Source organism: Halichoerus grypus, chromosome 12, assembly GCF_964656455.1.
Source record: "Halichoerus grypus chromosome 12, mHalGry1.hap1.1, whole genome shotgun sequence".
Lineage (NCBI taxonomy): Eukaryota > Metazoa > Chordata > Mammalia > Carnivora > Phocidae > Halichoerus > Halichoerus grypus.
Window position 1 is genome coordinate 39846709 of NC_135723.1, and position 26594 is coordinate 39873302.

Consider the following 26594-nt stretch of genomic DNA (forward strand, 5'->3'; position numbering starts at 1 on the left):
ACACATACCTAAACTGTAATTTTCTCTGAGAACTTCCAATATGTTCTTGATTTTGTTTCCTTTATCAACCTATCAGAGCAAAAACTGCCTTGCAACTGTTGGAAGAAATCAGTCATTAGCAGCAAGATTACAGCAAATTTTCCAATTTAGAAAAACTGTATTTTTATCTCTCCCTCATACTGAAAGAATAATGGTATAATTTTACTATTTTTAAGTGAGCAGTACAGTTTAAAATAGTCAAATTTTCCCAGTGCTCCAAGTTTTAGGATTTACTGTTAGCTTTCTGTTCTCCACACCTTCCACCCTATTCACAAGTCCTCTTTTCCCTTCACCTGACCCACCCGTGCGTGCACACACATCCACAACAACAGGGGCAGAAGCCCCCAGTCAGCCGCTCCACACGGACAGGCTTCTAAAGAATGGTTAACCTTCAGGCAGTTGTTAACTAAGGAGTGGCTTCACAGGGTTATTGTGATTTACTCTCCAATTGACATTCTTCCACCTTCTCAACAGGCCTTTATCCTCTCCCCCCCACCCCCATTTTTAAAATAGAGTGATGAAGTAGCAAAAAGTACAATATTTTAGCCATTTGAGCATGGACGATTCTCAAATTATCCCACCGACTGGAAGTGCTCCCTGATACCACTATCTTTCAAAATTGAAGCCATTATGGTCAATCGTGCAAATCCGCATTTAGCTTTTCGTAAATAGTGGATTTTTGACCCAATGAACTGGAACAGCTTCTGAACAGTCTCTGGGATCGCAGGCAAGACACTCAGTACCCAGGCATGCCACAATTCTTATCAATGTGGAGGTTATTTACTTTCAAGACACACACTGTTCTTATTCAGTATTCTCATTCTCTACTGGAATGTGTGTAAGAAAATGGACTTGAGTCCCAAAGTAATATAAACTAAATCTACTGTAGGGCAGTAAGTTTCTGTCACCAAAATAACACATTATTTTTGTGAAACACCAAAATCAGAACCTCCCCCAAATAATGCTCTTTCCAACTCTTAACCAATTTTTCCCCTCGCTTATCTTTTGAATATTTCATTTTCCAAGTGTCTTTAACAAAGATAACAATAAATGATCTTCCCAGCAAGTTTAAAAAATTACGGCTAAAGTTCTGTCCTCTCCTAATCTACTACGTACATTCCTCTAGCTTTTTATATGTATTATTAAATTTGGGTGCATACCTTCAAAACTTATTTCCGTAACTTTAACTCTCATCACTTTCTGCAACCCAAGTCAAAATGACTGAAGCAGACTGTTTCCGCATATTTTGTCATGTCATCTATCCTGCCTGTTTCCCAGAGCGTGCCAACTCCACTTTCATCACAGCAGGTGCTCCTGGACAAAATCTAACCGTGAACCCAGAAAGGGCCCCTCCAAACACCACCATCCATGTCAGGGAATTAACTAGAGAGGGCATTAGAGATCGCTTCATTAGTTCTGTAGATTGTGTTTAGGTCTCACACACAAAAGAAAGGTCCTGCTCAAGTAAGTCTGACAAAGTTAGATTTCTTTTTCTGCAGGACTTCTCAGAGCTTTAATAAACTAAAAATTTTAGGCTTTATGACCATCTAGTAGGAAAATCCTTTTTTCACACAACACTTACTAACAGAAACAGGAAACACCACTACTCGAAGGTACCCAAAACTCACAATATCGTTCAACAGCAAAGATTAAAGGACGCAAGGCCACTGCAGTTTCCAATAAAAGAGCAAGACTGGACTAGTTTTTTTTTGGACTCCAGGTCAACTGACAGAGCTGAAGCAGCAAGCCAGCCAAAGCTTCCCAAGCGTTGCACAGGGTGTACACTATTTCACAACTGAAGTTTTTAACAGCTAGGGAAGTCTTAAATAAGATGTATGTCTACTCGTTCAGCTGTCCCTCTACAAAAAGCAGTTCTTATCTTTTGGTAGATCAGTGACCTCTTTGAGATCTGCTAAGAGCAAATGCTCATTTAGACAAAACATTATTGACAACTGTGGTCATTCATGGACTCCCTGACACTCACCCAGAACCCCAGAGTCAAGAAGTCCTGTCTTTTGAGAATTCCTGTCTTTGAAGTTCAATTAAAAACTGCAGACCCCCATGCACATCACTACCACACAGGCAATGAAACTGGGGGCTTATGTTCACATACTAAGAATGATAACTTTAAAATTGCATTATAGAACAGTTCATGAAGTTTTGTTCACTGTAATGAAAAAGTTAAAGGAAGAGAAAAACATGTAACAGCATTATGCAAGTAAAAATTTTAAATTTCAGCCTAAGGAAGTGCTATGGTATAGAATATATTTTGAGTTTTCAGGGGGTCCAACTGTGACGTTCACTAGACAAAATTAAGATTCAGGTCGTCCACTACTATTGAGCTAGGCCGCTCTTGTCGCCTACTGCAGATACAACAACCGAAGAACTAGCAGAGGGTAGGAATAGTTCATGTTAAATTAGCATCATTAAGAGACCGATCACTGGTGGGTGCATTAGATACATAAGATTAATAGTTTCATTACTACCCCTCCCAAAACACACTCTTTCTTAAAATTCATAAGGAAAATGCTTTGCTTTCCCAGCATCCTCAAATAAGAAACGTGGGAAAATCAAAGTGTTTGGGAAACCACCCTTCACAGTGTGTCTAACCACACCTTCACTTCCTCTACTCACGTAACGAGAGTGGTCACCTGCCTGCTTCACAGAGGTCCTGGAAAGCCCACACAATGACCCCAGGCATGTCTGCCTCTGGCTGTGCCCCACTCCAATTAATGCAAGAAAATCCACCTTTTCCAAGCATCATTTGGATCCAGTCCCTGTCCTCTGAAGAGCCCATGGGACTCCCAATTGCCTCTCCTATTAACTAAAAACTCCAGCTCAGGACTCTCCTCCATCGCATGGCGCCCACAGCTCTCAAGTTGCACATTTCAATCAAGGGCTTCCTTTAACACCCTCAACCTATACAAAGACCACTTCCCCACCCCCTACCACTCCATGACTACCCCCCTCCTTAGAATTCTGCTCACGTCAAAAGATAAAGCTTCCTTGGTGAGACCATGTCAAACGCATTTCAACAAACTACCCGGACAATTGTGCCGCCGAGGCAACTTTCTGTGTCTACTGAGAACTCTAACCCAGCTATGTTCTTCCTTGTAACGACTTCCTGCTACAGCCATATAATCTCCTAACTAATTCATTTGCTTATTGTTCTTCACTTCTTCACGAAAAATGATTAAATCCCCCTCATGTCTGATGAAGACTGAAACCACTCCAGATTAGTTGGCCCCTATCTTCATTAGGAAGGAAGGGCCCGCCCCACAGAGCATGAGCACCCCCAGGGGGAGGCAGGCGGACATGGTAAACAGCAAACACTTGGCTGTCATCAGGCTGCTGCCCTGTCTGTACCACAGCAACCATGACTGTGGGCAAGGTCCTTAACCTCCCCAAGGCCACTTCCTCATCAGAAAAATGGGAATTAATCTATAGGAAAGACCTCCCAGGTTGTGAGGATTCAATAATAAATTACATAGAAAGCACTTAGCCCAGAGGCAAGTATGTAATAAGTGATCAATAAACTTAAAGATAAAAATGACAGGTACTTGTGCTCCCCTTGGCAGCACATATACTAAAATTGGAACAATACAGAGAAGATTAGCATGGCCCCTGTGCAAGGATGACACGCAAATTCATGAAGCGTTCCATATTTTTTTAATCTCAGGAAACAAACTGAGGGTTGCTGGAGTGGTGGGGGGTGGGAGGGATGGGGTGGCTGGGTGATGGACATTGGGGAGGGTATGTGCTATGGTGAGCGCTGTGAATTGTGTAAGACTGATGAATCACAGACCTGCACCTCTGAAACAAATAATACATTATATGTTAAGAAAAAAAAAAGAAGATCGTAGGAAGGGAAAAATGAAGTGGGGGGAATCAGAGAGGGAGATGAACCATGAGAGACTAGGGACTCTGAGAAACAAACTGAGGCTTCTAGAGGGGAGGGAGGTGGAGGATGGGTTAGCCTGGTGATGGGTATTAAAGAGGGCACGTACTGAATGGAGCACTGGGTGTTACATGCAAACAATGAATCATGGAACACTACATCAAAAACTAATGATGTAATGTAAACATAATAAAATTTTAAAAAAATAAAAAAATAAACATATTGGTTGACATGTCAAAAAAAAAAATGACAGGTACTTGCCTTCTCTCAAGAGATTATGTAAAACCATAGGTCTTTGGAGCAGAACAAGCTCAGTAGCTACTATCTGGTCCTTCTTCCTTTCCTTTGACCCCCTTTTACCCCACAGTCAAGTCATATATGATTCATTCTCTGGTGGGTCCAGAGATACAAGTCCAACCCAGGCCTCCATTAGACTGTTACAGCACCTCCCAAATGACCACCTCCAGACCCCCATAGCTCCAAGTTCCTGTCATTCACAGCCCATACATCACCTGGGTGTTCGCAGACACTCCTCTAGGGCTGCTCAAATAGCCTCTATCCCTCCTACCCACTTAACTTACATTACAGTCTATCCTGACATAATTTTTGTTTGTTTACTTTCTCCCTAAAATGTAAGCCCCCTGAAGATTTTATAATCTTCACTGCTGGATCTCTAGTCTTATAACATAGTCAGATCCAAGAGCTATCCCCATCTTTACTAATTCTTTTGCCCCTATCAATTAAATGACTTCAAGCACTATTTGCCGGTAACTACCAAATTTCTATCTCCCAAATTCCACACTCATATATCCAAGTGCCTCTTTGACAACCTCATTTACATATCCAATAGGCATCAAACTAACACATCCAAAAGTGAGCTCCTGTTTTCCTCCCACCCCAAGCCTGTAGCCCTTCCCATCTTGGTTGATAACTCCACCTTCCAGTTGGCCAAAGTCTTTGAAATCATTCTTGCCTCCTCTCCCTCTTTCACCATCCACATCCAATCCATCAGAGAACCTTGTTTCTCTTCAAAATAACCCTAACCTCACTCAGGTCCAAGCCACCATGATCATTCACCTGGATTACTTCAATAGCTTTTAAATGGTCCCTCTCTTTCTACTCTGTTCCTTCTATCGTCTATCCTCAACACAGCAGCCAGAGTGGTCCTGTTAAAACATAAACCAGATCATGTCACTCTGCTTAAAAAAAAAAAAAAATCCTGTAATGGTTTCCCAATTCACTTACCATCAAAGTCCAAGATCTAACCTTGATCTAAAGGGTCTTACTTCATCAGATCTGTTACTTCTCTGAGCTTCTTTCCTACTAGGCTCTCCCTGACTCACTCAGTTCACAAAGGTTCTCCTTGTAGTCCTCAAGTATGCCAAGTACACTCCAGCCTTCGAACCAAGCCAACAGCCATTCCTTTTGCCTAGAACAGTCTCTCTCCTACTTCCATCTCTCTATATGATCAATTCCGCTACCTCTTTCAAATTTGTGCTCAAAAGGCACTTTCTCAATAAAGCCAACCAAACCATATTGTGCAAAGAGGATTACCTTCTTTGTTTCACAGCTCACTGTAATCACCCAAATATCACCAGAACATACCCATTCTATTAAGTGTCTTAATCCCTAGTATTAACATCATCAAATTGTATATGTTCCTGTTAATACTCTGGTGGACAGGTTGGAAAACTATGTTCCACTGAACCACCAACTGTTTTTGTAAGTAAACTTTTATTGGAAGACAGCCATACCCATTTGTTTACATACTGTCTCTGGGAACAGGAGAGTTGACTAGTTGTCAGAGACCCTAAGGCCCATGAAGCTCAAAATATTTACTATCTGGTCCTTTACAGAAAAAGTTTGCTGCCCCTGATCAAGCATAAAAGTAATGCTTTAAAAAAAAAAAAAAAGAAAAGAAAATCATGTTGATACTCAAAAAATGTACATTTTAAAGAGATAAAGCCTTAAATATTATAAACTGAAATTTTTATAAATTACCTCCTCACATAAAGGTGTAGAGATTTATAATTAATATAATGTAACTTTATTATTTCTTTCCTTTGGTTAAATGACTAGACCATCAGCAAATATCATTTCCCCTTTCCTCATCCTTTCCTGCTTGCTTTCCACCATGATTTACCCTCTTTTATATGTCCTTCTCTCCTACTATGTTAATCAAAATTTCATAATATCAAGTTCACAGAATTCCAAAGTTTCTTTCCATTTATTATATTCAATGTATTAACATAATATAAATCTATTAAAAGATTCATGAATATTTTTAAAATTTACACTACTCTTCAGCTCAGATGTAAAATATAGCTCATGTTCCTGCTGTCTTCCTTCTGAGAGGTTTAGCACTGATTCCTACTGGCAACAGACCTATCTACAAAATGGCAGACATACACTAACATCTTTAGATGATAATCACATAGACATGTATCTTCTCTCTTTCACAATTTGTAGTCTCCACCAACTTATATTTTCCAAATAGTGTTGGACAGGCAGAGTAACATTTATTACTAAGTAAGCTTTTATTTAGGGGTGCCTGGGTGGCTCAGTTGATTAAGCATCTGACTTCAGCTCAGGTCATGATTTCAGGGTCCTGGGATCAAGTTCCACATCAGGTTCCCCGCTCAGAGGGGAGTCTGCTTGTCCCTCTCCCTCTGCCCCTCCCTGTTCATGCTCTCCCCCCGAAAAGAAATAAAATCTTTTTAAAAATAAATAAATAAATAAGCTTTTAAATACTTCAAAAAAGCCTTAAGGCAGTCAAAAATTTATACACATCTAGATATACGTAAACACACTAAAAATATTCAGTGCAATAGCATTCAAACTCTCAGCAGGATTTTTGTAAAGACAGTATTTCCAAAATAACCTTAAAAAATAAAGTTGGGGGGCACCTGGGTGGCTCAGTCGTTAAGCATCCGCCTTCGGCTCAGGTCATGATCTCGGGGTCCTGGGATCGGGCCCCGCATCGGGCTCCCTGCTTGGCGGGAAGCCTGCTTCTCCCTCTCCCACTCCCCCTTCTTGTGTTCCCCCTCTCGCTGTATCTCTGTCAAATAAATAAATAAAATCTTTAAAAAATAAAAAATAAAATAATAAAGTTGGAGAATTCACCTGAAATCAAGACTTATTATAAAGTTGTAGTAATTAAAGAGAGTATAGCGATGGTGCAGACAATTATAGAAGGACAGAATTCAGAAACAGACCCACAGTGATTTAAGATCACTGTTACCAGCACAGAGCAATAAAACAAAGAGCAATCCTTTCAGTAATAGTGCTGGGAAAGTAGATATCCATGGGGTCTGGAGAACCTTGACCCTCACAACATGCAAAAGTAAACAAAAAATCCAACCACGTTCTAGAAAGATTGAAAATCTAAATTTGAAAGGAAAACAAAAAAACTTCTGAAAGATAACAGAGGAGATTGTCTTTGCGACCTTTCGGTAAGCAAAGATTTCTTAAATGGGACACAGAAAGAACTATCTGTAAAAGAAAATGCTGATAATTTGTACTACGTGAAGTTTAAGAACTTGTGCTCCTTAGGGCCCTATTAAGTGAGGGGAAATGGAAGTCAGAGTGAAGATATACAACCCACGAACACCTTGTATCTAGAAAAACGGCACACCACTAAAGAGGATATGCAAATGGCCAGTAAATATTTTTTTAAGGTTGCACAACCCATTAGTAATCAGGAAAATGCAAATTAAAGCGACATAATGAGGTATCACTGAAATAAACGTGACTGGTAATACCAAGGGTTAGCAAAGGCATGGAATAACGAGAACTCTTATACACTGACAGTGTGAATGCACTGGTTCAAGCACTCTGGAAAACTGTTTGGCAGTATCTATTGAAGCCAAACACACACATTTTCTATGACCCAGCAGTTCTACTCCTAGAAATGGCCCCACACCCACATCCCAAAAGATAGATAAAACAATGTTCAAAGCACATTATTTGCAGCTACCAAAGCTGGAAGTGTGCAAATGCCTACCAATGGTAAGATGAATAAACAAATCAGGATAAAGTCATACAATGGAATCGTATACAACAAAGAAAAAGAACAAGGTAAAAACAGATACAACATAAACATGGCTGAATCTCACAGATAAAATGTGAGCAAAAGTCAGAGTGAAACGGTACGTTCTGTATCTCTCCATTTTTATCTAGTTTAAAAACAAGCAAACCCAGTCAATGTTGATAAATGTCCGCTGTTAGCACTGGGCCTGGGGGACGATAACTGGAAAGGGGCCCATGGACACTGGCACTATTCTCCTTCTGATCTGGATGGCGATAAAACAGTATATACACTGTGCAAAAGTTCATCAAGAGGTACACTTATGATTCGTGCATTCTTCTGTATGTATGCTATGTTTATGTAAAGAATACTTCAAAAATTAAAAATAAAAATTCACTAGCATATATAAAATAGGCTAAAAATGCAAATAAAAACAGAACAAAGTATTTGTTCTCCACACATACAGAACTGCAAATTGTTAACTAGAATTTTCTTTATACCGATACCCTGTTACACACCTGTTGACATCTCAAAATGCACTTATAAATATCAGATATCAAAACAAGAAAACATGGTGAGAACAAAGATACGTTTGGAGATACGTTTTTCTCAGAGGAAACAGGTGAAAATAATGAACTCATATCAAAGGAACAAAATTGGCCTAATCAAGATCTTTTCATTGTAGCAAACACAGGAGTAATCTAGACATGAAAACATGACAAACATAAACAAGGCCTAAGAGGAAACGGGGCAAGCCCTCCCTGAAATGTGACACTTGATTATCTGCCCCTCACGCCACCCGATTTTTGTGTGGTGTGTACCAGAATCAGCGTTAGTGGGAGCGGGAGTACCGCCGGCTTGTTGACAAACACTAGCGCTTACTGAGTTTCGTCAGGCCCTGCTTCAAACAAGCCCCCAGGTGGAAATCCACTACGTGTACAGATCAAGAGGGTAACGGCTCTCCTCTGGATGGAATGGAAGGCCAGGAGGTCCGGGGAACTGAGGCCCCTCTCCTGCCTTGCCTGCAGCCCATGGGAAGGCCCCAGATAAAGCTCTGTTCCGAGACACAATGCTCTCCTCGTGACCACAGCTGACGGAGCCAATCTGGGAGGGAAAAGAGGAGGCCTTTCTCTCTTACCTCTTCATGTTTACCCCTCCCAGAGATGCACACCCAGGCAACCTTCTGAAATACAAAAGGGTCATTCTTGGGTGAAGGGCTTACAAGGAGCTAAGGATGTAACCAGAGGTAGGACTGTCACTGCGCACATCTCCAACAGCCTCACAGGGACAGGCCGCCGGGTCACAGATCAGGATGCTTTTAATTCTGCGGGCTTATGAGATTAAGACTAAGTAAGTCCTCTTTTCTGCTCAACTCCATTTTTTAAGAAAGTTCTCCAACCCCATTATAAGTTTCCTGGAAAACATACTTATGCTAGCCTCTTCTAAAGATACCTGCTGTTGAAATACTCCTCAGGCTGCCACATCCCCTGTATGATTTTGTTTACTCGGTAAAAGCCAACTAAACACAGCAGCCACCTCTCCTGGGGGACTCTACCTTATGAAAAATGTTAAGTCAACTATTAATTTGCAATTTGATGGTCATTTGGATTCTTCTTTGTAGTATGCATATCCCTTTTAGTTTAATCCCAAATAGGGATGAGTAGGTCAGAAAAGCCCAGGCTACATCGTTTGACTCCCTCACCCCTGGGTGAGGACCCCATCAGCTCATCATAAATGGATATAGGACATACCCTGTTTCTGCTTTATGACACTGGGAGGGCAGGGTACTGGGAGACGAGGTGTACATTTCTTCTACAAGTTACATGCAACTGATGTTGTCATAAGAATTTCAGCTCCTTGGAAACCATGATTTCTTATTTGAATGTCTTACGCCTTCAGAGATGGGATAATGTTCAACACAAAACAGATGGTAAGCAAATTACTGGCTAACTGGCCAGCAGTTAAACTGCAAGTTAGAAGTGCAGGGCTTCCCAAAACACAAGGAAAAAAAGAGGAGGGGGGGAGAGAAGAAGAAAGTCCTCCTTTGCTCTTTCAAGTTTTTTCTTTCAGTAATATTTTTATAGAGGCCTTTGTTCTCCAGACAGCACCTTTATATGCAGTGTATCTTCTAATCCTCACACAGTCCCGCAAGGTAGATTATCATTACCCTGACTGTACAGATGAAGAAAGAAGGCTCAGAAGGTTGAACCGATCTGCCCATCAACAAAGCACTAGTAAGAAGCACAGAATGGTCCTGCTACTGCGCTTGCGGCACTTCACAGATGACCCCCTCCCGCGCCTGACGACCCCCTCTCCTGCACCTGCTTCTTCACCTGCTGCTTCCTTCCGCTCCCAGGAACAGCACGTCTCCCTGCACGGGGGACAGTCTCCTGTTTCTTTCCTCCACCGGGCCAGCCACCGCTTCACGCTGGACGTAAGGAGAACACTGCAGGCCACTCCCCAGCGCCCCCCATCTCCACCCCGGGGCTCCTGCACCCCCGCCTGCACACGTGCTACAGGAGGGGAAGCGCGAGCGAACGCGGCTGCCCAACTCACTCAGACGCGCAGGCGTTCCTCTGGAAACCCCCAGGAACCGTATTCATCAAACTGGCTTCCACTGGGTCAATGAACGCCACCATGAGCTGGCTGCTCGTTTGTCACTCGAAAATTTCAACGGGGACATTTTTTTATTGGTGTTCCAAGGAAAAGCTGTGGTTACAGTGATACTAAGATGAATCGGGTGATGGGAAAGGAAAAAACTAAAGTTACTCTAGGGATGTTTAAATATGAAATAATCCACGTAGTGTTCTACTGGAGTGCTCATGGAATGCATCTGAGCTTCTAGACTGTACGGAACAAAACCAGGCGTATGTCCGTGTTTGCCTCAGCTGATCGAGCCTCAAATAACTGCCATGTCAAAGGAACACGGACGAATGGATGCAGAAGAGGGAAGGCTTCTAGCATAAGTCCATTATACTGCCTTACCTACACTTTATGTAGCTATTGTCTTCATTTCTGATAAGGAAAATGAAGACCTGAGAGGATGATTAACTTGCTCAGACCCAACAGAGGCCGAGAGCCAGAAGGAGCGAAGTCCCTCTCCAGTTCCAGAATTATTCCAGAATAGACGGTGCTCTATCATATCATCTGTATTCTCCTCCCATCTGTACATTTCTCACCATCCATCAAGTAAGACAGACCCAGGAAGTCTAAACGAACTGGAAACTATGAATAAAGACATTTGCAATGGGCCCCTCAGCCACTCCCCCTGAATCCACAACCCACAAGCCCAGGAGGGCTCCACAGTCCCTCACGGGCAGTGCTATCTCCAGCAGGGTCACGTGCACGAACAACACACGCTGGATACCACACAGTCCAAGGAAAAGGTGGTACTTTCCGTCAAATCTATCTTCAGTATAAAAAAGTTTATTTTTACACTTTTTTTATACGTCAGTAAGCAGCTTATTTTTAATAAAGAACCTACTTCTGGCCTGCTACTTCCTTTCTCCTAGTACTTAAAAAGACATGTGGGTTTTCTGCAACTCTGCAGCTAATCCCTGTGAGGCCGGTTCTGGCTTTTCACAATGAAGAAGGTGGCGGCACGGCAGAGAGAACAACCCAGCCAAGGGGGTCCTCTTGGGAGACCGAGGTTCTGCGGCTGCCACCCTGAACTCCTATCTCGTGCAGAGCCTTTGCACTCAAGCTACTCCGTGGGGACCAGGTAAGGACTGAAAACACCGGGGGCACAGGTGGTTCCTTCTGGTCTTAGGCAGTTGATGAACGTCGTCCTCCTACCTGTGGGAAGCACCCCTGGTTGTGAAGGGAATTAACAGAAGTCCTGCTGAGCTCACATGACCTACGACTCTGAAAAAGTCATGCACAACCTCCCTCACCTTAAAACTAAACCAGAGTATCAAAACTGGGCCAGAAATCTATTTTTTCAAATAGAAAGATATTTGAACTGGAGCCCCAAACACAGAACAATCTTTGTTAAAAGGGATATGCTTAACTCCTTAAAAAGTTTCTCCATACACTTCATTTCTGGGGACACACACACACAAAAAAAGCTCACACAAGTCTGCACTTACTTAGGTGCACACATACTCACACCCCTTACCAAAAGTAACTTCTCCTTTGCCAGTTTTGTCAAACAGTTGAAAGGCCACCATGAACAAAGCATCCGGGGCACACAGGACAGATTCAAATGCTACGAACTCTTGAAAGGATATTAATCTGCAACATAAAACAAGCACAAAGCATAAAATCAGTAGCTTGCAGAAAATAAAAGCATACACAAATAGACACTAGGGAAAAAATTAAACATCGCTGTCAAAAAACTACGTTCAAACCTAAAAACATTTATAAACACTTAGCATTTCCTTTTACATACAGTGGACTGAAACAGCAATGTACAGAATCTAAAGAACATGACAGGTTCGAATTACAATTTCAAACGTAACTGTTTTAGCCAACGTGGCATTTTTGTTTCAGGCATATTGCTGGATTCTAGAATTAAAGATCAGGTATTTTAAATTAGGACGTGACTGGGCAGCAGTAATATAGAGCAGCTTTGTCATTCATTAATACACCATGTAAAAATGGTTCACAGAGACTCATTCATTGCTGAGATCTACCGACCACATGTGGACTCAACTAGGGGTAGTATTGGTAGGGGTGGTAGAATACAAACAGACATGAAATGTGATGCCAAAGAAGTTCTAGTCTGATAAGGCAGATAACACTAGTCTAGAACTAGAAAGAGTATACAATCTTAAGACAGGGAGCAATATGATGAGAACAGAATTCTGGTAGGAAATCAAAGGCGGCTTTGTAGCAGAAATGGAATGCGAGCTGGGTCTTGAAAAATGAGTGAAATTCAGGTATGTAGTAATGGGCATAGAAAGGCCGGCACTCTAGTCAGGGGGATCCTTGCAGAAAGGTAGGTGCAAGAAAGCTAGGGCGTGTACAAGGGAAATGGTGAGGAACTGATTTTGTCTGGGCAGCAGAGCACATAAAAGAAAACACTGTGAAATGAGATTAAAAGTATAAGACCAAAGATGGGCATGAAAACAAAAAAAAGGGACTTTTTCTTCTCTAGGAAGCAAGGAGTGATTGAAAAGTTTCTGAGCAAGGTCATGACATAATCAAATCTGGTTGTTAGGAACAATACAACAGGCCACAGATGCTTTGACTTCCAAGGAGGTATTCTGTATTTTAAATGTCCAAATATTTCAATGATACACTGAAGTCCAAGTCTCTGGAGGATATAGAGGGAGGAAGAAAACAGGAGTGTTTTCCTATGTTTCTCAAAACACTTAATTACTTCTAAGCATCTCATAGAGAGAACACATTTTTATACAAAGTGTTACAAAGTTAAGTGTTTCCCAGAATGTCACCTGATCATAATAATATCACAAAGAAAGGAAAATCCCATGGTGTGTTCAATATACAATTTCTGTCATTCACCATCCAAAACACATCCTTCCAAATGCATGGGAACATTCGGGAGCAGGAACACCATATGTTACAGAAATATGTTGGCCCAGAACATCTTCTCTACCACTCAGTGTGTCTCACTGAGAGTCTATGTGCAAGTGAGACCAGGATGGGAAGAGACGCAAAGCTGAGTCAAACATTCTTAGCGGGCCTCGAGGAGCTTACAGCCTGTTGGGGGAGTGCGAGGTAGTCACGTGCATATATGCCCACCAGAATGCACGAGTTGAGGGTCAAAAGTAAAAGAAGACATAAAGTGTTAAGGGGGCACAAGAAGAGTGATTTGTTCTGCCTACAAACCTGGGGAATGCTTCATGGAGGTGTGGCATTTAAAGAAGAAATTTTAAAGTTGAGAAGATCTTAGAGATCATCTACTTCAACCTCCTCATTTTACTTTTGAGAAAACTAGAAGTTAATGACTTATGTGAAGGGGAAGCAACTGGTTTCTGGCATTCTGGCCTAAAACCCAGGTGTCCTGGTTTCCATTTGACTGAGACCGAATTCCAGCTGGGATGGGAAGATGGCAAGAAGAGTGAAGGGCAGAGAGAGGACCTTCCACACTGAGGAAAGAACAGAGCGAAACACAGAGGGACAACATATGGGATGTGCTGTGTTTAGGGAAGGACGCAGGTGTTGCCCACCCTGTATCTAATAGGTTGTGAGGGGTGAAGAGTGGCTTGAGCTGTAATACCAGCCACCTGTGGAAGACCTTAAAGGCCAAGTTACAAAATCTTGACTTCTTTGCAAGCAGTGAGAAGTCACTGAAGGTCTTTGGGGGGGGGGGGGGTGGGCGCTAATAAATATCAGGTTCAGATCTTTGTCTTAGAAAAGGAATTGGTGTGGAAGATGAATTTAACAGAGGAAAGACAAGATGGGGAGATAGTGTGAGAGCAAGGCACAGCAGGGGTCTAAGCCAGAGCTACCGCACCAGGACTGAAAAGAGAGGAAAGGTTAGAGAAACAGTTGAGGCAGGAATGACAGAACTTGGTAGAGATGGATGTCAGAGACTGAGGGCCAGGAAAAGGCCCAAAACATCCAACCTGGCTAACTGAGTGTGATGATGATATGACCACCAAACACAGAGTGAGAGAAAAAAAAAAAAAAAGAAAGAAAGAAAAAGAAAAAGAGAGAAGGGCCTTGTGAGACAGTGAGACCAATTCCGACTGTGTTACATTTGAGGTACTGGTGGGACACTGACTATGATGTCCAGCAGGAAACCAAAAGCACCAGTGTGGAACTTGGGAGAAGGGCTGAAAGCAGTTGAACTGCATCCTCCCCAAAAAATTCATGTTGAAGTCTTAACCCTCAGTACTTCAGAATATGACCTCTGCTTGGAACTAGGGTTGTTGCAAACGTAATTAGTAAAAATGAGCTCAGACCGGAATAGGGTGGGCACCTAATCCAATATGACTAGAGTCCTCATAAAAAGGGGAAGTTTGGACACAGATATGCACACAGGAAGAACACCATGTGAAGATAAAGGTAGAGATCAGATGCTTCTATAAACCAAGGAATGCCAGAGATTTCCAGCAAACCGCCAGAAGCTAGGGGACAGGCATGGAACAGATTCTCCCTCACAGCCCTCAGAAGAAACCAACCTTGCTGACACCCTTGATCCTACCCTCCAGAACTGTGAGACAATAAATATATTTATTTTTAAAGCCATCTAGGTTGGGGATACTTTGTTATAGCAGGACTAACAAACTAATACAAAGGCTAAGATAGGAAACACAGATCTGGGAGTTTTTAAACAAAGGCTACTTAAAGCTGTGAATGAAACTCAGGACTCAGGCTCACCATACTCTGCTCTACTGAAGCAGTAGAGAGGGAAAAGGTGTCTCTGTCTGCTTTCTTCTTGCCATCGTTCCTACTTCCAGGACTCCTCTGAGCAGGTACCAACAACCACACAGCCACACTGCTCACCAGTTTAGCCTGCTGGCAATTTGTCAAGGCACAAAATAATCCTATTTGCTCAATTATCCCTGCACAGACGTTTGGTTAATTAAAAGTTGCACAGTGTGTTATCCAGAAAAGAGGCTTTTTTTATTTAATGATTGGAATAAAGACTTAAATACAATAAAAAGAGTATTTTATATCTCTCAAAATGGTATGAGAAACCTGAACACTATCTATATGCATGAACAAATCCTCATCTGGCAATGTCAATGTAGTTTCATAACCATATCTGGCCAATGAATACTCTGGTATTTTAGGCATGTTACAGATACCAAAAAGGTATGTAATTTGGTAATCCTGTTAGATACAAGTATTATACAACTATGTAGGAGGTATATAGATGAACCATGAAATCATAATGTCTTACTGTTCAGCAAGATCATTCTGGATTTTCAAGGTAATCTGACTAGAGGGCTATCAGAATAATTACATAGTACTATCTTCATTTACAGCGTGCTATCTAAACACACACACACACACACACACACACACACACACACATTTTCACATAAATAGTACTTCAGTCTTGCTTTTACAGATTTAATGGGTATTAGAGTAAATTACAACAAAGAATACAAGCTTAATCAAGTTCAGACCTCGCTGGGGAGCTCACTTGGTTCCGTTTCTAACCAAAACTTCTCTGACAATGTTAGATGCCCTCTAAAATAAACCCCACAACTCTGCTGGACTCCATGACCACTGCCTGCGGAAGAGTGTTTGACTAGGCCCACCCGCAGCAACTAAGAGCGGGACACTGGTCAGTGAAGAGAAGCAAACGCAGGGGTCCCATTTTCAAAGGCCCCCAACCACTCCGATGAGGGAAAAGTAGGTTTCTAACTACTCTGTTCCTGGTTCTGATGCCACCAGAGATTTTTTTTAAGAAAGTCGTTTTTGTGTTTCAAACCATTAGAACCGCTACCCTCCTTATTCTAAAGCTGCAGGGGGCAGCCGCAACCTTACAAGCCCACGGAGTCCACCTAAGCCAGCCCAGACACCGCATTCTCCAATCAAATACTGAGCCAGGGAAAAAAGGGATACAAAGTGGACTCCACAGGTACATTGGGCTCAGGGCTGTGGAAGATTACACAACTATTACGTACACAGAAAGAAACTAGAAGGACACAAACCAAAATAATGCCAGAGTTTCCTTATAGTAGCATCCCTTTAGGTCTCCTCCTCCCATATCGGCAAGGGATAGCTCTTAGCCTGGAGATGCGTAAAATAGAGAATACAGACTGAAAACCATGACATTATGGGAAAAAGTAGCAAGTAACAGAAGTGGAGATAAATTACCCAGTGATTCAGAGGAAGGAAAGATCATTATTATATTGAGAGAAAAGAGACGGGGAGTGTCTGTATGGTCATGTGATGTCAGAGGGACAATGCGACCACGTGGACGTGTCCTGTCAGTGTTACAGAAGTAAGATGTGATCAAGCAGAGATGGGAGGTGGGGGAAGGAGAGGCCACCAACGGCAGTCGGTGCCCACTCTATGTGCCGGGCATGGGCCGGTGCTGGGAAGACACAGGCGAAAAGTGCAATCTCTGCCCCCCAAGAACTGATGGCCCGGGGGGTGGGGGGGCAGATGGTGAGCCAGGAACCAAGGCAGGAGGGCTGCAGATGAAGAGCCACAAGCAGTGTGAGTATATACTGGAGTAAGGGCAAGTGCAATGGTGCGCACATCCTGACAGTACACAAAGTCTGAAATTCTTGGTGACACAACAAATTGTGCTTTAAACCATTTACTCTGGCAGAGGAGTGTTAAGTGACCTGGAAGGAGAAGAGCCTGGAGTTGGGGAGACGTGTTGGTTGAAGCCAGGGAAGAGACATGAAGGCCTGAAGGAAAGGAAGGGTGCCTTATGACAAGGGGATGGGAGTATAGGGCGCTACGCTCTCCAAAGAGGGCAATCTGACAACATAGCAAGAGTCTTAAAAGTGCCCACAGTCTTTGACACCACAATCCCATTTCTAGGAATGTATCTTAAAAAATAATGAATGTGTACAAACTTTATCTGTAAGGATGCTCAAGCGGCACTGCTGATAGTGCAAAAAGTGAAAACAACCGCAATATGCAAAAATATGTGACTGATGAAATAAAGGAACATCCGTATACAGACTACTCTCCAACCACTATCATTGTTATAAATAGATTCACATTATTAAGTAAAAAACCAGTTATAAAAATGTATGAAAAAAGATCCCGTTTTGTTAAAAATGGACAAAAATAATACCTTAAACACATACATAAAAGTGTGAAGGATGTATGCCAAAATGTCAACAATGGTTCTCTCTAGGTAGTTAAAATATTAGAAACTTAAGGTTTTTCTCCTTTTGCTTGCCCAGATTTTCTATTCTTCTCAATAATACACATACTGAATTACTTTTGTAGTAAGAAAAAAATCAAAATTTACATGAAACAAAACATCAAGGATCTCAACGTAGGTAGTGGCAGGAGGACTGAATAAAGGTTGGGGATGGTGGGGGGGGGAACCAAAAAAAAAGAAACAAATGACAGTCACACTAACTGGCTATCCAAGGTGGATAACCTCCAGCTTCTCTCTTCCTCCTGGCTGTTGCTTATTCTCGCTCAGCAGCAACTTATACCCCATGTGGTCCCTTTCATCTCCCGCCTGGCTCCCACCTCTAGGCCAACTCTGTGGCTAGGAAAGTTTAAGCAACTGCACATAAGGATCTGATCTGTTCAGGCTTCAGGAAGCTTGGTCGTAGACAATGCACCATATCAAAATCCAATTACCACTTTTACTTAAGGCTCCTAACCACAAGAGTGCTTCGCAAAAATAACTTCTTATAACCCTCTTCCGTGTGTTACAACAGAAGCCAAACAATTGTCCAGGATTAACGGCAGAGATAAAAGTAAAATCGAACTCCAAAAACTCAGTTCCAACCACCAGACCACCCAGGTTCAAGTATCTGTGAATGTCGAGGGGGAAAAAAAACACAGAACTGGGCTTTCCTGAGATCACCAGTTTATCAAAAGAGCTTTGGCCTCCATGATTTTAACATCTTTAATAGCTTTGGGGGTTTTCCAGCTCTTTTATCTCCCTCCCAAATGCCTTGCAAATATATGTGGTTCAGGCCACCAAGCAAATATGTTCCCTGCGTCTCTGATATACCAGGCAATGCCCTAGGCACTAAAGATACCATGAAAATGAATAAGATGGACAGAATCCCATCCTCAAGGAATTCCATTCTAGTGGAGAAAGCAGGCAATGAGCACAAACATACCGACATAAAAATAAGATGATTCATAATCAGATAACTTCTGTGTAGAGGATAAAAGAGAGGAATGCCTTAAAGCAGTTGCTTCTCAGCCCCAGAGGGCCTATTTAATTGGTCTTTAGAGGGACCTGAGCAGCCTTTTGTTTCTTTCCACTTCCCAAGTGATCCTACCCTGCGGCCAACCTTTGAGAATGATGGGGATGGGAGATGGGCTGCTCTGCCTACATGCCCAGGAAATGCCTCTTGGGAGGTGGCATTAAGATCTGAATGAGGAGGAGGAAGCACTGGGAAGATGTGGAGCAAGAGTTTTTGGGGCAGAAGAACCTCCATGCAGGCACCGGCCCTAAGAGAGGCCAACCCTGGAAGCCCCGTGGGGCAGGGTGCCACCAGAGCGCTGGAGACTAGGGAGGAGGGGAGCAGGAGGGAGGCGGGGATGAAGGAGCATGCAGGGCCAGACAGGCGATGTGGACTGTACTGCAAGCATGCATGGGGGACAGCCACTACCGGAGGGTTTTAGACCCAGGAATGTGGGATCCCATGGGAAGAACACTCAGGACACTGCCGGGCACAGACTGCAGGGGGAAGCAGGGAGCCCAGTCCGAAGAGGCTGCGGCGGGCTGGGCCAAGGGCTTACTTAGCAGGAGAGAGAACTGAGAAGGGTTCAAATCCAGAGCTTGTCTGAGCAGTCCCAGCACACAGCTTTTCAAGCCCGGCAGGTCAGGCGCCCATGGGGGACATCCAGTGGCCTGTGGCTGCAGGAGCTACGGCAGCCACAGGCTCGGACTGAGGCCCTGCAGTCAGAGAGCACATGAAAACTACTAGTTAGGCAGACGGCGGAGGAGCTCATAAGTAAATGAGGCTGGCTGACGGTCAGTGAGAAAACAAACTAGGCCTCACAACCTCAGTTGGGCAAATTCATTTCAGTTGTTCTTAACACGCTTTAAAAAGACAATGAATTCTTGTATATGCCAGAATCATCAGGAGTAAGGTGGAAAGAGGCCCGAGTTCCAGTTCTTCCTTTGCCTGAGTGGCTGAATTATTTTGCTGGGCAAGTTGGAGCAGATCTCCTTTCCTGATCTATGAAGGAGGCTCTCTCCAATGCCTTTCAGTCCAGAATCCTGTTTTCTTCCACATTCGGTTACAGGGAGCCCTCCCATGCCCACCCCGGTTCCAGCACTGGCCTTGGCATTCCTGGGAGTACATCTGTTCCGAGGCCAGCTGGGCTCCTCAGTTCTACACACTCTTGGGTTCAAATCTCACTGCAGCATTTGCCAAGGGGCTATTTAAATTCATTGGCTCCAGTGAAATCTGGCAGATTGAATATTGTTCAAACAGGCTACTGCCTGGCTTTAAAAACCTATTAAAGATTTTATTAGCAATTTTACTGTATTGTTATCATGAATTTCGCCTATAAATACCACCTCTGCATATATCACTGCCTCCATATTGCCAACAGTAGATAAATACACAGGCCCTCGTAACTGTGAACTTGACTCAGTAAGTGATAAGCCCATACTCCAGGCCTACCTGTCTGTCCACCCCTTGCAGTTCACGCCAAACAGCGCTGGAGCTGCCCAAGGCTGACTGTGCCAACTGCTGGGATTTACAGAGGGCATTCTTATACCTCCAACAATTCCTTCCTTATCAGAGGGATCTACACATTTAACAGGTATGACTCACCCCCATTCTACTTCCCTTTTGCTAATAGTTCGCTGAACTACACACTCAAAAAGGTCTTTCACCTATACACATTCTATACCCCATTCTTCCTTCTGCCTGTTAAATAGTACTACTCACTGCCCAATGACCTCAGGAGAATCTGTCTTCATGTCCTGTCACCTCCCCAACCTTTTAAACTTTGAATCATAAAAAAGTTCTAATCATGGCCAATCCCCACAAGAGTAATATTGCATCAAGGAAAAGAATTCCCACAGGGTTTTTAAAGCTAGAGACAAATCATAATCTCCATTAGACTCTAGATAAATACCTCTTTGTTCTTAAACACTAATAGGGATTGTAAAAACAAACAAAACAAAACAAAAAAACCCAAAACCTCAAAAGTTTAAAGGGGACCTTTAAAGAAAGAAAAAAATTGAAAGGGAGAAAGACCACTGGTTCAAAAAAAAAAAAAGGGGGGGGTAGTCATTCTAAGCCATAATGGAAAATTCACTCAGGTAAGCAAAGTAGATTGAAAAAAATCTATTTCCTAGATCTTTCTTTGTTCTTTTAAGGCTGGATGAGAAGGCGTCAACTCTATTAAAATGGTAAATGAAAAAGGATAATGGAGATATATAAACTCTAGATAAGAAATCAGGACCTAAGATGCCACCAGGCACAGAAATTTGTTAACGAGCATTTTTCCAGTGACTGCTGTATACTGGCTATCACTCTGCATAAAGCAGCAGGTTAGCTGTTAGGTTACCACTGGAGAAGCAGCTACTGTAAATGCTTCCAGTAGAGCGCGTGCTGCCAAACCCTTTACTTACCTGACTTCAGTCTTCAGTTTAATTTCCCCTTGGTTTAGAGCTGAAAAGCATGAAAAGTACCTTCCACTCAAGAGATTTTGAGTACTTAAAGCCCAGGAGACAAGGTGAAGAACACAATTTTCTCATGCATACTTTTAGCACAGGCCCATATTAACTAGGGGTGTTCTTCGCTCAAATAGCATTTTAAAATACCAAAAATCGATTGACTTAAATGATTTTTTAATTGGGACACAATGCCTCTCTCAATGTGTTTTTCTGAATCTTTGAAGCAAGGTAATGATGATTATAGTGATAAGCGAAAACAGATAAGCACCTAAGCACAGACACACAGAAAGTGACAAGAGCAAATGTGCTACTTTCTTGCATGTGCCAATGACAATTGCCAGTTAGTCACTTTATTAAAAACAAAATTAAAAATAAGAGGTAAACTAAATATTTTAAAAATCCATGAAATAAAGTTTTACTGATTCCTTTTCAGGGAACATTATCAATTACTCAGAAGTATTTCAACATTTTATTTCATTCACTTGTAAGTCTTTCACTATAGATACACACAAAAACCTTTTTCAACGTGATCATAACATAAGCACTTGGCAAAGCAAAAATTAAGTGACTGAAATAGCCTTTATCAGATTTTTAAAAATAAAATTATTCATGCTGTGGGCAAGAAGAAATAAAAGCACACAGGCTTAAGCCAGAATATCATACACACAAAAAAGCCAACATTAATATCCGCTGTGCCAGCTGAATTCAAATTAACCCAATTTTACATGTTAATTAAACCAGCTATTTTCTTCTTATTGTATTTTTGCTTCTTAAATAGTAGAGTCTACAAGTGATTCCCAACAGACTTGTTCCAACAACAATGACGTATTCATTTACTTCTATTATGACCATACAATACAGTAACTGAGCAGTAATTTTTCACAGCCAATTACACGTGTGGTTCTTTATGCTTAAAGATGCTGAAATAATGTGTACTATAGAGCCATATGCCTGCATCTCTAGTCTGCCTGAGGCAGTTGCCTGGGTAACACATTTTCTCTTCGGTTTAGCATAACCCTTCACTGAATATCATTAGGTGTCATTAAATAGCAAACATTAACATGAACTTCAATACACTACTTAGAGAGAGTCATTTTACCCATGTAAACAAGGGCTCCATCATTTATAAGAAGCTTAAAATAGATTATGATTTTCTGTACTTAAGACCATGAAAAAGAAAAAAAAAAAAAAAAGAAGTACCCACATGTTGATTCCAAATTGAATTTGCAGAAATTTCTGATAACATAAGAGAATTCAGACCAAGTTTCCGGGGTAACACTTCTTATGATATTCAATGTAAGCAAAGAAGGACCGGGCTTTTTACTCAAAGTTTACTTTAGATTTACTCAAAGTTGTAAAACAACTCCATCAATTGCATCTCAGACCATCAGAGACTTTTACTCTTTTACAACAAGGTGTGGAGAAGGCACTTGAGTTCAGTAACAAAATTAACTTAGAGGATAAGGTGCTTAAAAATCAAGACACACAGTAATAAATAGAAAGTGCAGGAGACATCATGCATTATCTAAAATATCTTAAATATTAAAAATTTAATAATGTGTTCTATAGTTTAGATATGGCAATATACAGTTTATACAGAGTTTTCTAGAGCCAATGCCTGCATTAAGAGTAGCCACCATCCCCAATAATCTCCATCAGCCCTCCCTCCCATGCCACCGCAAACCAGCATCCATGTCTAAGAAAAACAATGTGCTTGCTCTAAAAACACAGTCTCAATCAACACTTAGAGGCTCCCCACCCACCTTCCTAACCAGATTACTGTTCCAAAACAGTGGACTTCTGATTTTTCTGAGACAAAATCGTAATTCCAAGTCTAAACTCCCAACCTAGAAGAAATTACAACTTGCCTTCTACCATCTGCATTACAAAGGGCCTCCGAATTTACAATGTTCATTTTAAAGGACACCTACAAAATGGAAATGAGGCATCAGAGGGCAGCACCATCTCCAATACATTTTCTCACCTTTCCCAGCACAGGAGGAAGGCAGGCTCCAAAATCCCGGAAAGGGGAGGTGGCAGGTGAGGTTCAAGAGTGACCAGGGTGGAGATGAGGACTGATCAAGGTTCAGGAGTCAGCTGCAAAGCTGTCCAGTCAACCTAAGAGTAACTAAAAAGAAAGCTCTGCCAAGAACAAATGAGTTCTTGGTTATGGGGACTGAGATCCCAGATACATCTATGATGATGAACTGTGTCTTTTTCTCCTTCCCACATGTGTTTTCTAATCCATGATAAGGAAGAAATGGCCACACAAAATACAATGACTTAGCCTCAGGTGTCATGCTTCCACCTCCCACTGCTCCACGAATATTCATGTAGCTGCTTGAATAAAACCTCAATCACCACGTTCAGTCCAGGGGCTGGGATGTAGTTGGCAAAAAAAAAAAAAAAAAAAGATTATATTTGATATTAAATGTATGTTCCACTTCGGTTTTAGCACGCTGCTCTGAAGTGAGGTAAATTGTGAGAAACAAACTGATAGCACTGATAAATCTTTAAGCAAAACATTTTCAGGATACACTGGGATCCGTAGAGATTCAGTCACACCCCTGATGCCCCTATGAGAATTCGTGTTCTGAATGATTACCTAAGACACTCTGGAATTTCAAATAAAATTTTAAAATTAAGACTGAGTTGTATAAATTGCCATTATTGCAAAAAGGAGCCTAATAACTTAAGAAACATTATTAATGAGAATGGAAATAAAAAGTGATTTCTGATTACAATAGTTCGATTAAGTAGTGTTTCTGGATTTTACCCCAAATCCACAATAAACAGAACGGTATTTCCATCCTTATAAAGATTAATTAAAATTTTACTACATGGACATAACTTGCTTGCCTAAGAACTGGTAAAAATCTGGAAAAAAAAAAACACAAATTTTTATATTTAATTGTATTTTGCTCCACAAATAACCACGAACAAAATACAATAAATTCATCTGTTAACACAGACCACCCACAAATGTAGATTCTCATTAAAGTAACCAAAAACATTTATTATAACTTTTTAAGCCTGGTCTACGTAGGTTTATATTTTATTTTATTCTCTGAAAGAACCTATATAAATGCTGAAAAACAGGTAAGAAAAGAAAAATTTTCTGCCCACCATGTTTCCCCATCCTATTCCACACTATCTCTGTATTCATTAGCAAGTCCTATTTCTAAAGGTCTCCTCACAATACCAAGCTTTTTTAAAAGCAGGCAATTACAACACAGAATAGTGATTGTAAAGAATAATCAAAATTAGAAACTGCTGGGAGTACTTTATATTTTTGCAAAAGCAAATTAAGCTGCAAGACTTTTGAGACTCTTTTGCTTTTTCTGGGTATAATTATTGCTAATTGTAGAAAAGCAACATCAGCGTTTTAATGCTTTTTCCTTCAGTAAGTTGGTGACTGTTTTACTTCCTGACTTAGAGAAAAAAAAAAAACCCTGTAGAAGAAAGCACTGACCAGGACATTGTAAAAAGCACAGAAAGAGGGTTTCAATATGAATTACACATTCAGCCAATCCTCAGATACTTTAAAAGGGGGTTCTCACCCATGGAAATGCAACACCATTAGTGAATTTTAAAATTATATTTTAAATTAACAACCAGAAGAATAATGTGAACTAAAATGCATTCAGAGAGAAGACATGACTATATTTATTTAACTCTACTGCAGAAGGCCTGAACTCACCAGACCGTAAGCAGAGATGAGAAGGGCAGAGGACAGAGCTGCACAGGCAAGAGGGACAAGGGGCAGAGGAGCAATGGCGAATGGCACGCAGTAAACACCCAGGCCTTCGCAGGGTGCTGAAGGGAAGGGTAGGAGTCTAAAAGGGATCAAAAACCTAATCCTATGAGTGGTTTTCTCCATACAAAGAATCTCTCAGAGTAATTTTACAAAAACCAGAATGACCCCAGACTATTGTGGCACCAGCCTATTTAAAGAAGATGAAAGTGAAGACATGAGAAGAAAGAAGATTTGCTGAAAAGTTTCAGCACCTGTTACAGACTGCATAAAGTGTTAGTGACCCTGGGAGAAAAATGACAATAGGGGATTTTAACATGCTGAATTTCAATATGGAACCAACTAGAGCCTGAGACTCTCATCCCCTCATCACCTATCTGATAATATGTCACACACTCATGGCACTTCATGTGTTCCATCCATTCAAAGTCATTCCACAGATACGATGGAGGGCTCCTACGTGCTGACCATACCGTCCCAGGATCTGCAGATTCAGCAGTGGACAAAACAAACATCCCTGCCCTCATGGAGCTTACAGGCAAGTGTGTGTGAGAAGGTGGAGGGGGGCACAATAAAGCAATGAATAAAATCCTTATGTTACAAGATAACCACTATGAGGGACACTAGAGTAAAAAGGAAAAGGTATGTTAGGGGTACAACTTAAAATAGCATGTGCAGGGAAAGCCTCCCTAAGATGATGTCTTCAGAGCAAAGACCTAAAGGAAGGAAGTGAGCTTCTTAGGGGAAGAAGAAGTGCAAAGGCCCTGAGGTAAGACTGAGCATGGTGTGTTCAAGGTGCAGCAAGATCAAGGTACTAAGGAGGAAGAACAGTAGCAGATGAAGTAGAGTGTAAGGGAACGAAAGTGGCCACTGTAAGGCCTTGCTGGCCACAGTAAGGACTTTGGCTTTTACTCTGGGTGAAATGGGGAGGCAATATGGGTTGTGAGCCAGAGAGTGACATGATCCAAGTTAGGTATGAACAGGATCACTCTGGCTGCTGTGCTGAGCAGACTGAAGGGAAGCAAGAATAGAAGCAGGGAGACGTGTTAAGAGGCTATGACAATAATCTGTGTGAGAGATGGTCTTGCCTCACACTAGAACAGTAGCAGCAAAGAAGGAAAGAAATGGTCACATTCTGGATATACTGTATCTTTCGCCACAATGCTACAAATGGAATAAAAAAAGAACCTAAATCATGTAAAATGCGGGGTCACATTTATTGGGAGATCAATCACGCACTAGCAATGAATCTAAAGAACTAGTCAACCGGGGGCCACACGCCAATCACCAGTTGCACTGAATCACTACACAGTGAGTTAATGAGAGTTTTAGTTCTTTCTTTCTCTTCCTTCTTTCTTCCCTTCTTTCTTTCCTTCCTTCCTTCTTTCCTTCCTTCCTTCTTTCCTTCTTTCCTTCCTGCCTTCTTTCCTGCCTTCCTTCCTTCTTTCCTTTCCTTCCTTCTTTCCTCCTTTCCTTTCCTTTCTCCTTTCCTTTCCTTCCTTCTTTTCTTTTTCTTTCTTTTCTTTTTCTTTCTTTCCTTTCTTTCTTTCTTTCTTTCTTTCTGTTTTGGTGCTCATTTAATACAGTTTTAGTTTTGAAAATTTACATTTAGATGAGCCTGAAGAAAAACCAAAAACGAAGCAGAACTGCAGTGCTG

General features: G+C 41.7%; 1 protein-coding gene and 1 non-coding gene across 8 annotated transcripts in view; one reads left to right on the plus strand and one right to left on the minus strand.

Moving 5' to 3' along the window:
• SLC25A13 (solute carrier family 25 member 13) overlaps positions 1–26594 on the minus strand; it is a 183626-nt gene that overhangs the window by 100087 nt on the left and 56945 nt on the right. For 5 of the 7 annotated variants that reach the window (XM_078059285.1, XM_078059286.1, XM_078059287.1 and 2 more), the window contains one exon: positions 12082–12197. The exons of 1 other annotated variant lie outside the window; for it this stretch is intronic. In XM_078059285.1, the coding sequence (XP_077915411.1) occupies positions 12082–12197 (116 nt within the window). Of the gene's footprint in view, positions 1–12081; positions 12198–23167; positions 23721–26594 lie in introns of those variants that run through there. One more of the 7 variants, XM_078059288.1, reaches the window with a different exon arrangement.
• Positions 3602–3708, plus strand: LOC118537356 (U6 spliceosomal RNA). Its single transcript, XR_004918092.1, has one exon. It is a non-coding gene; the product is annotated as a U6 spliceosomal RNA (small nuclear RNA).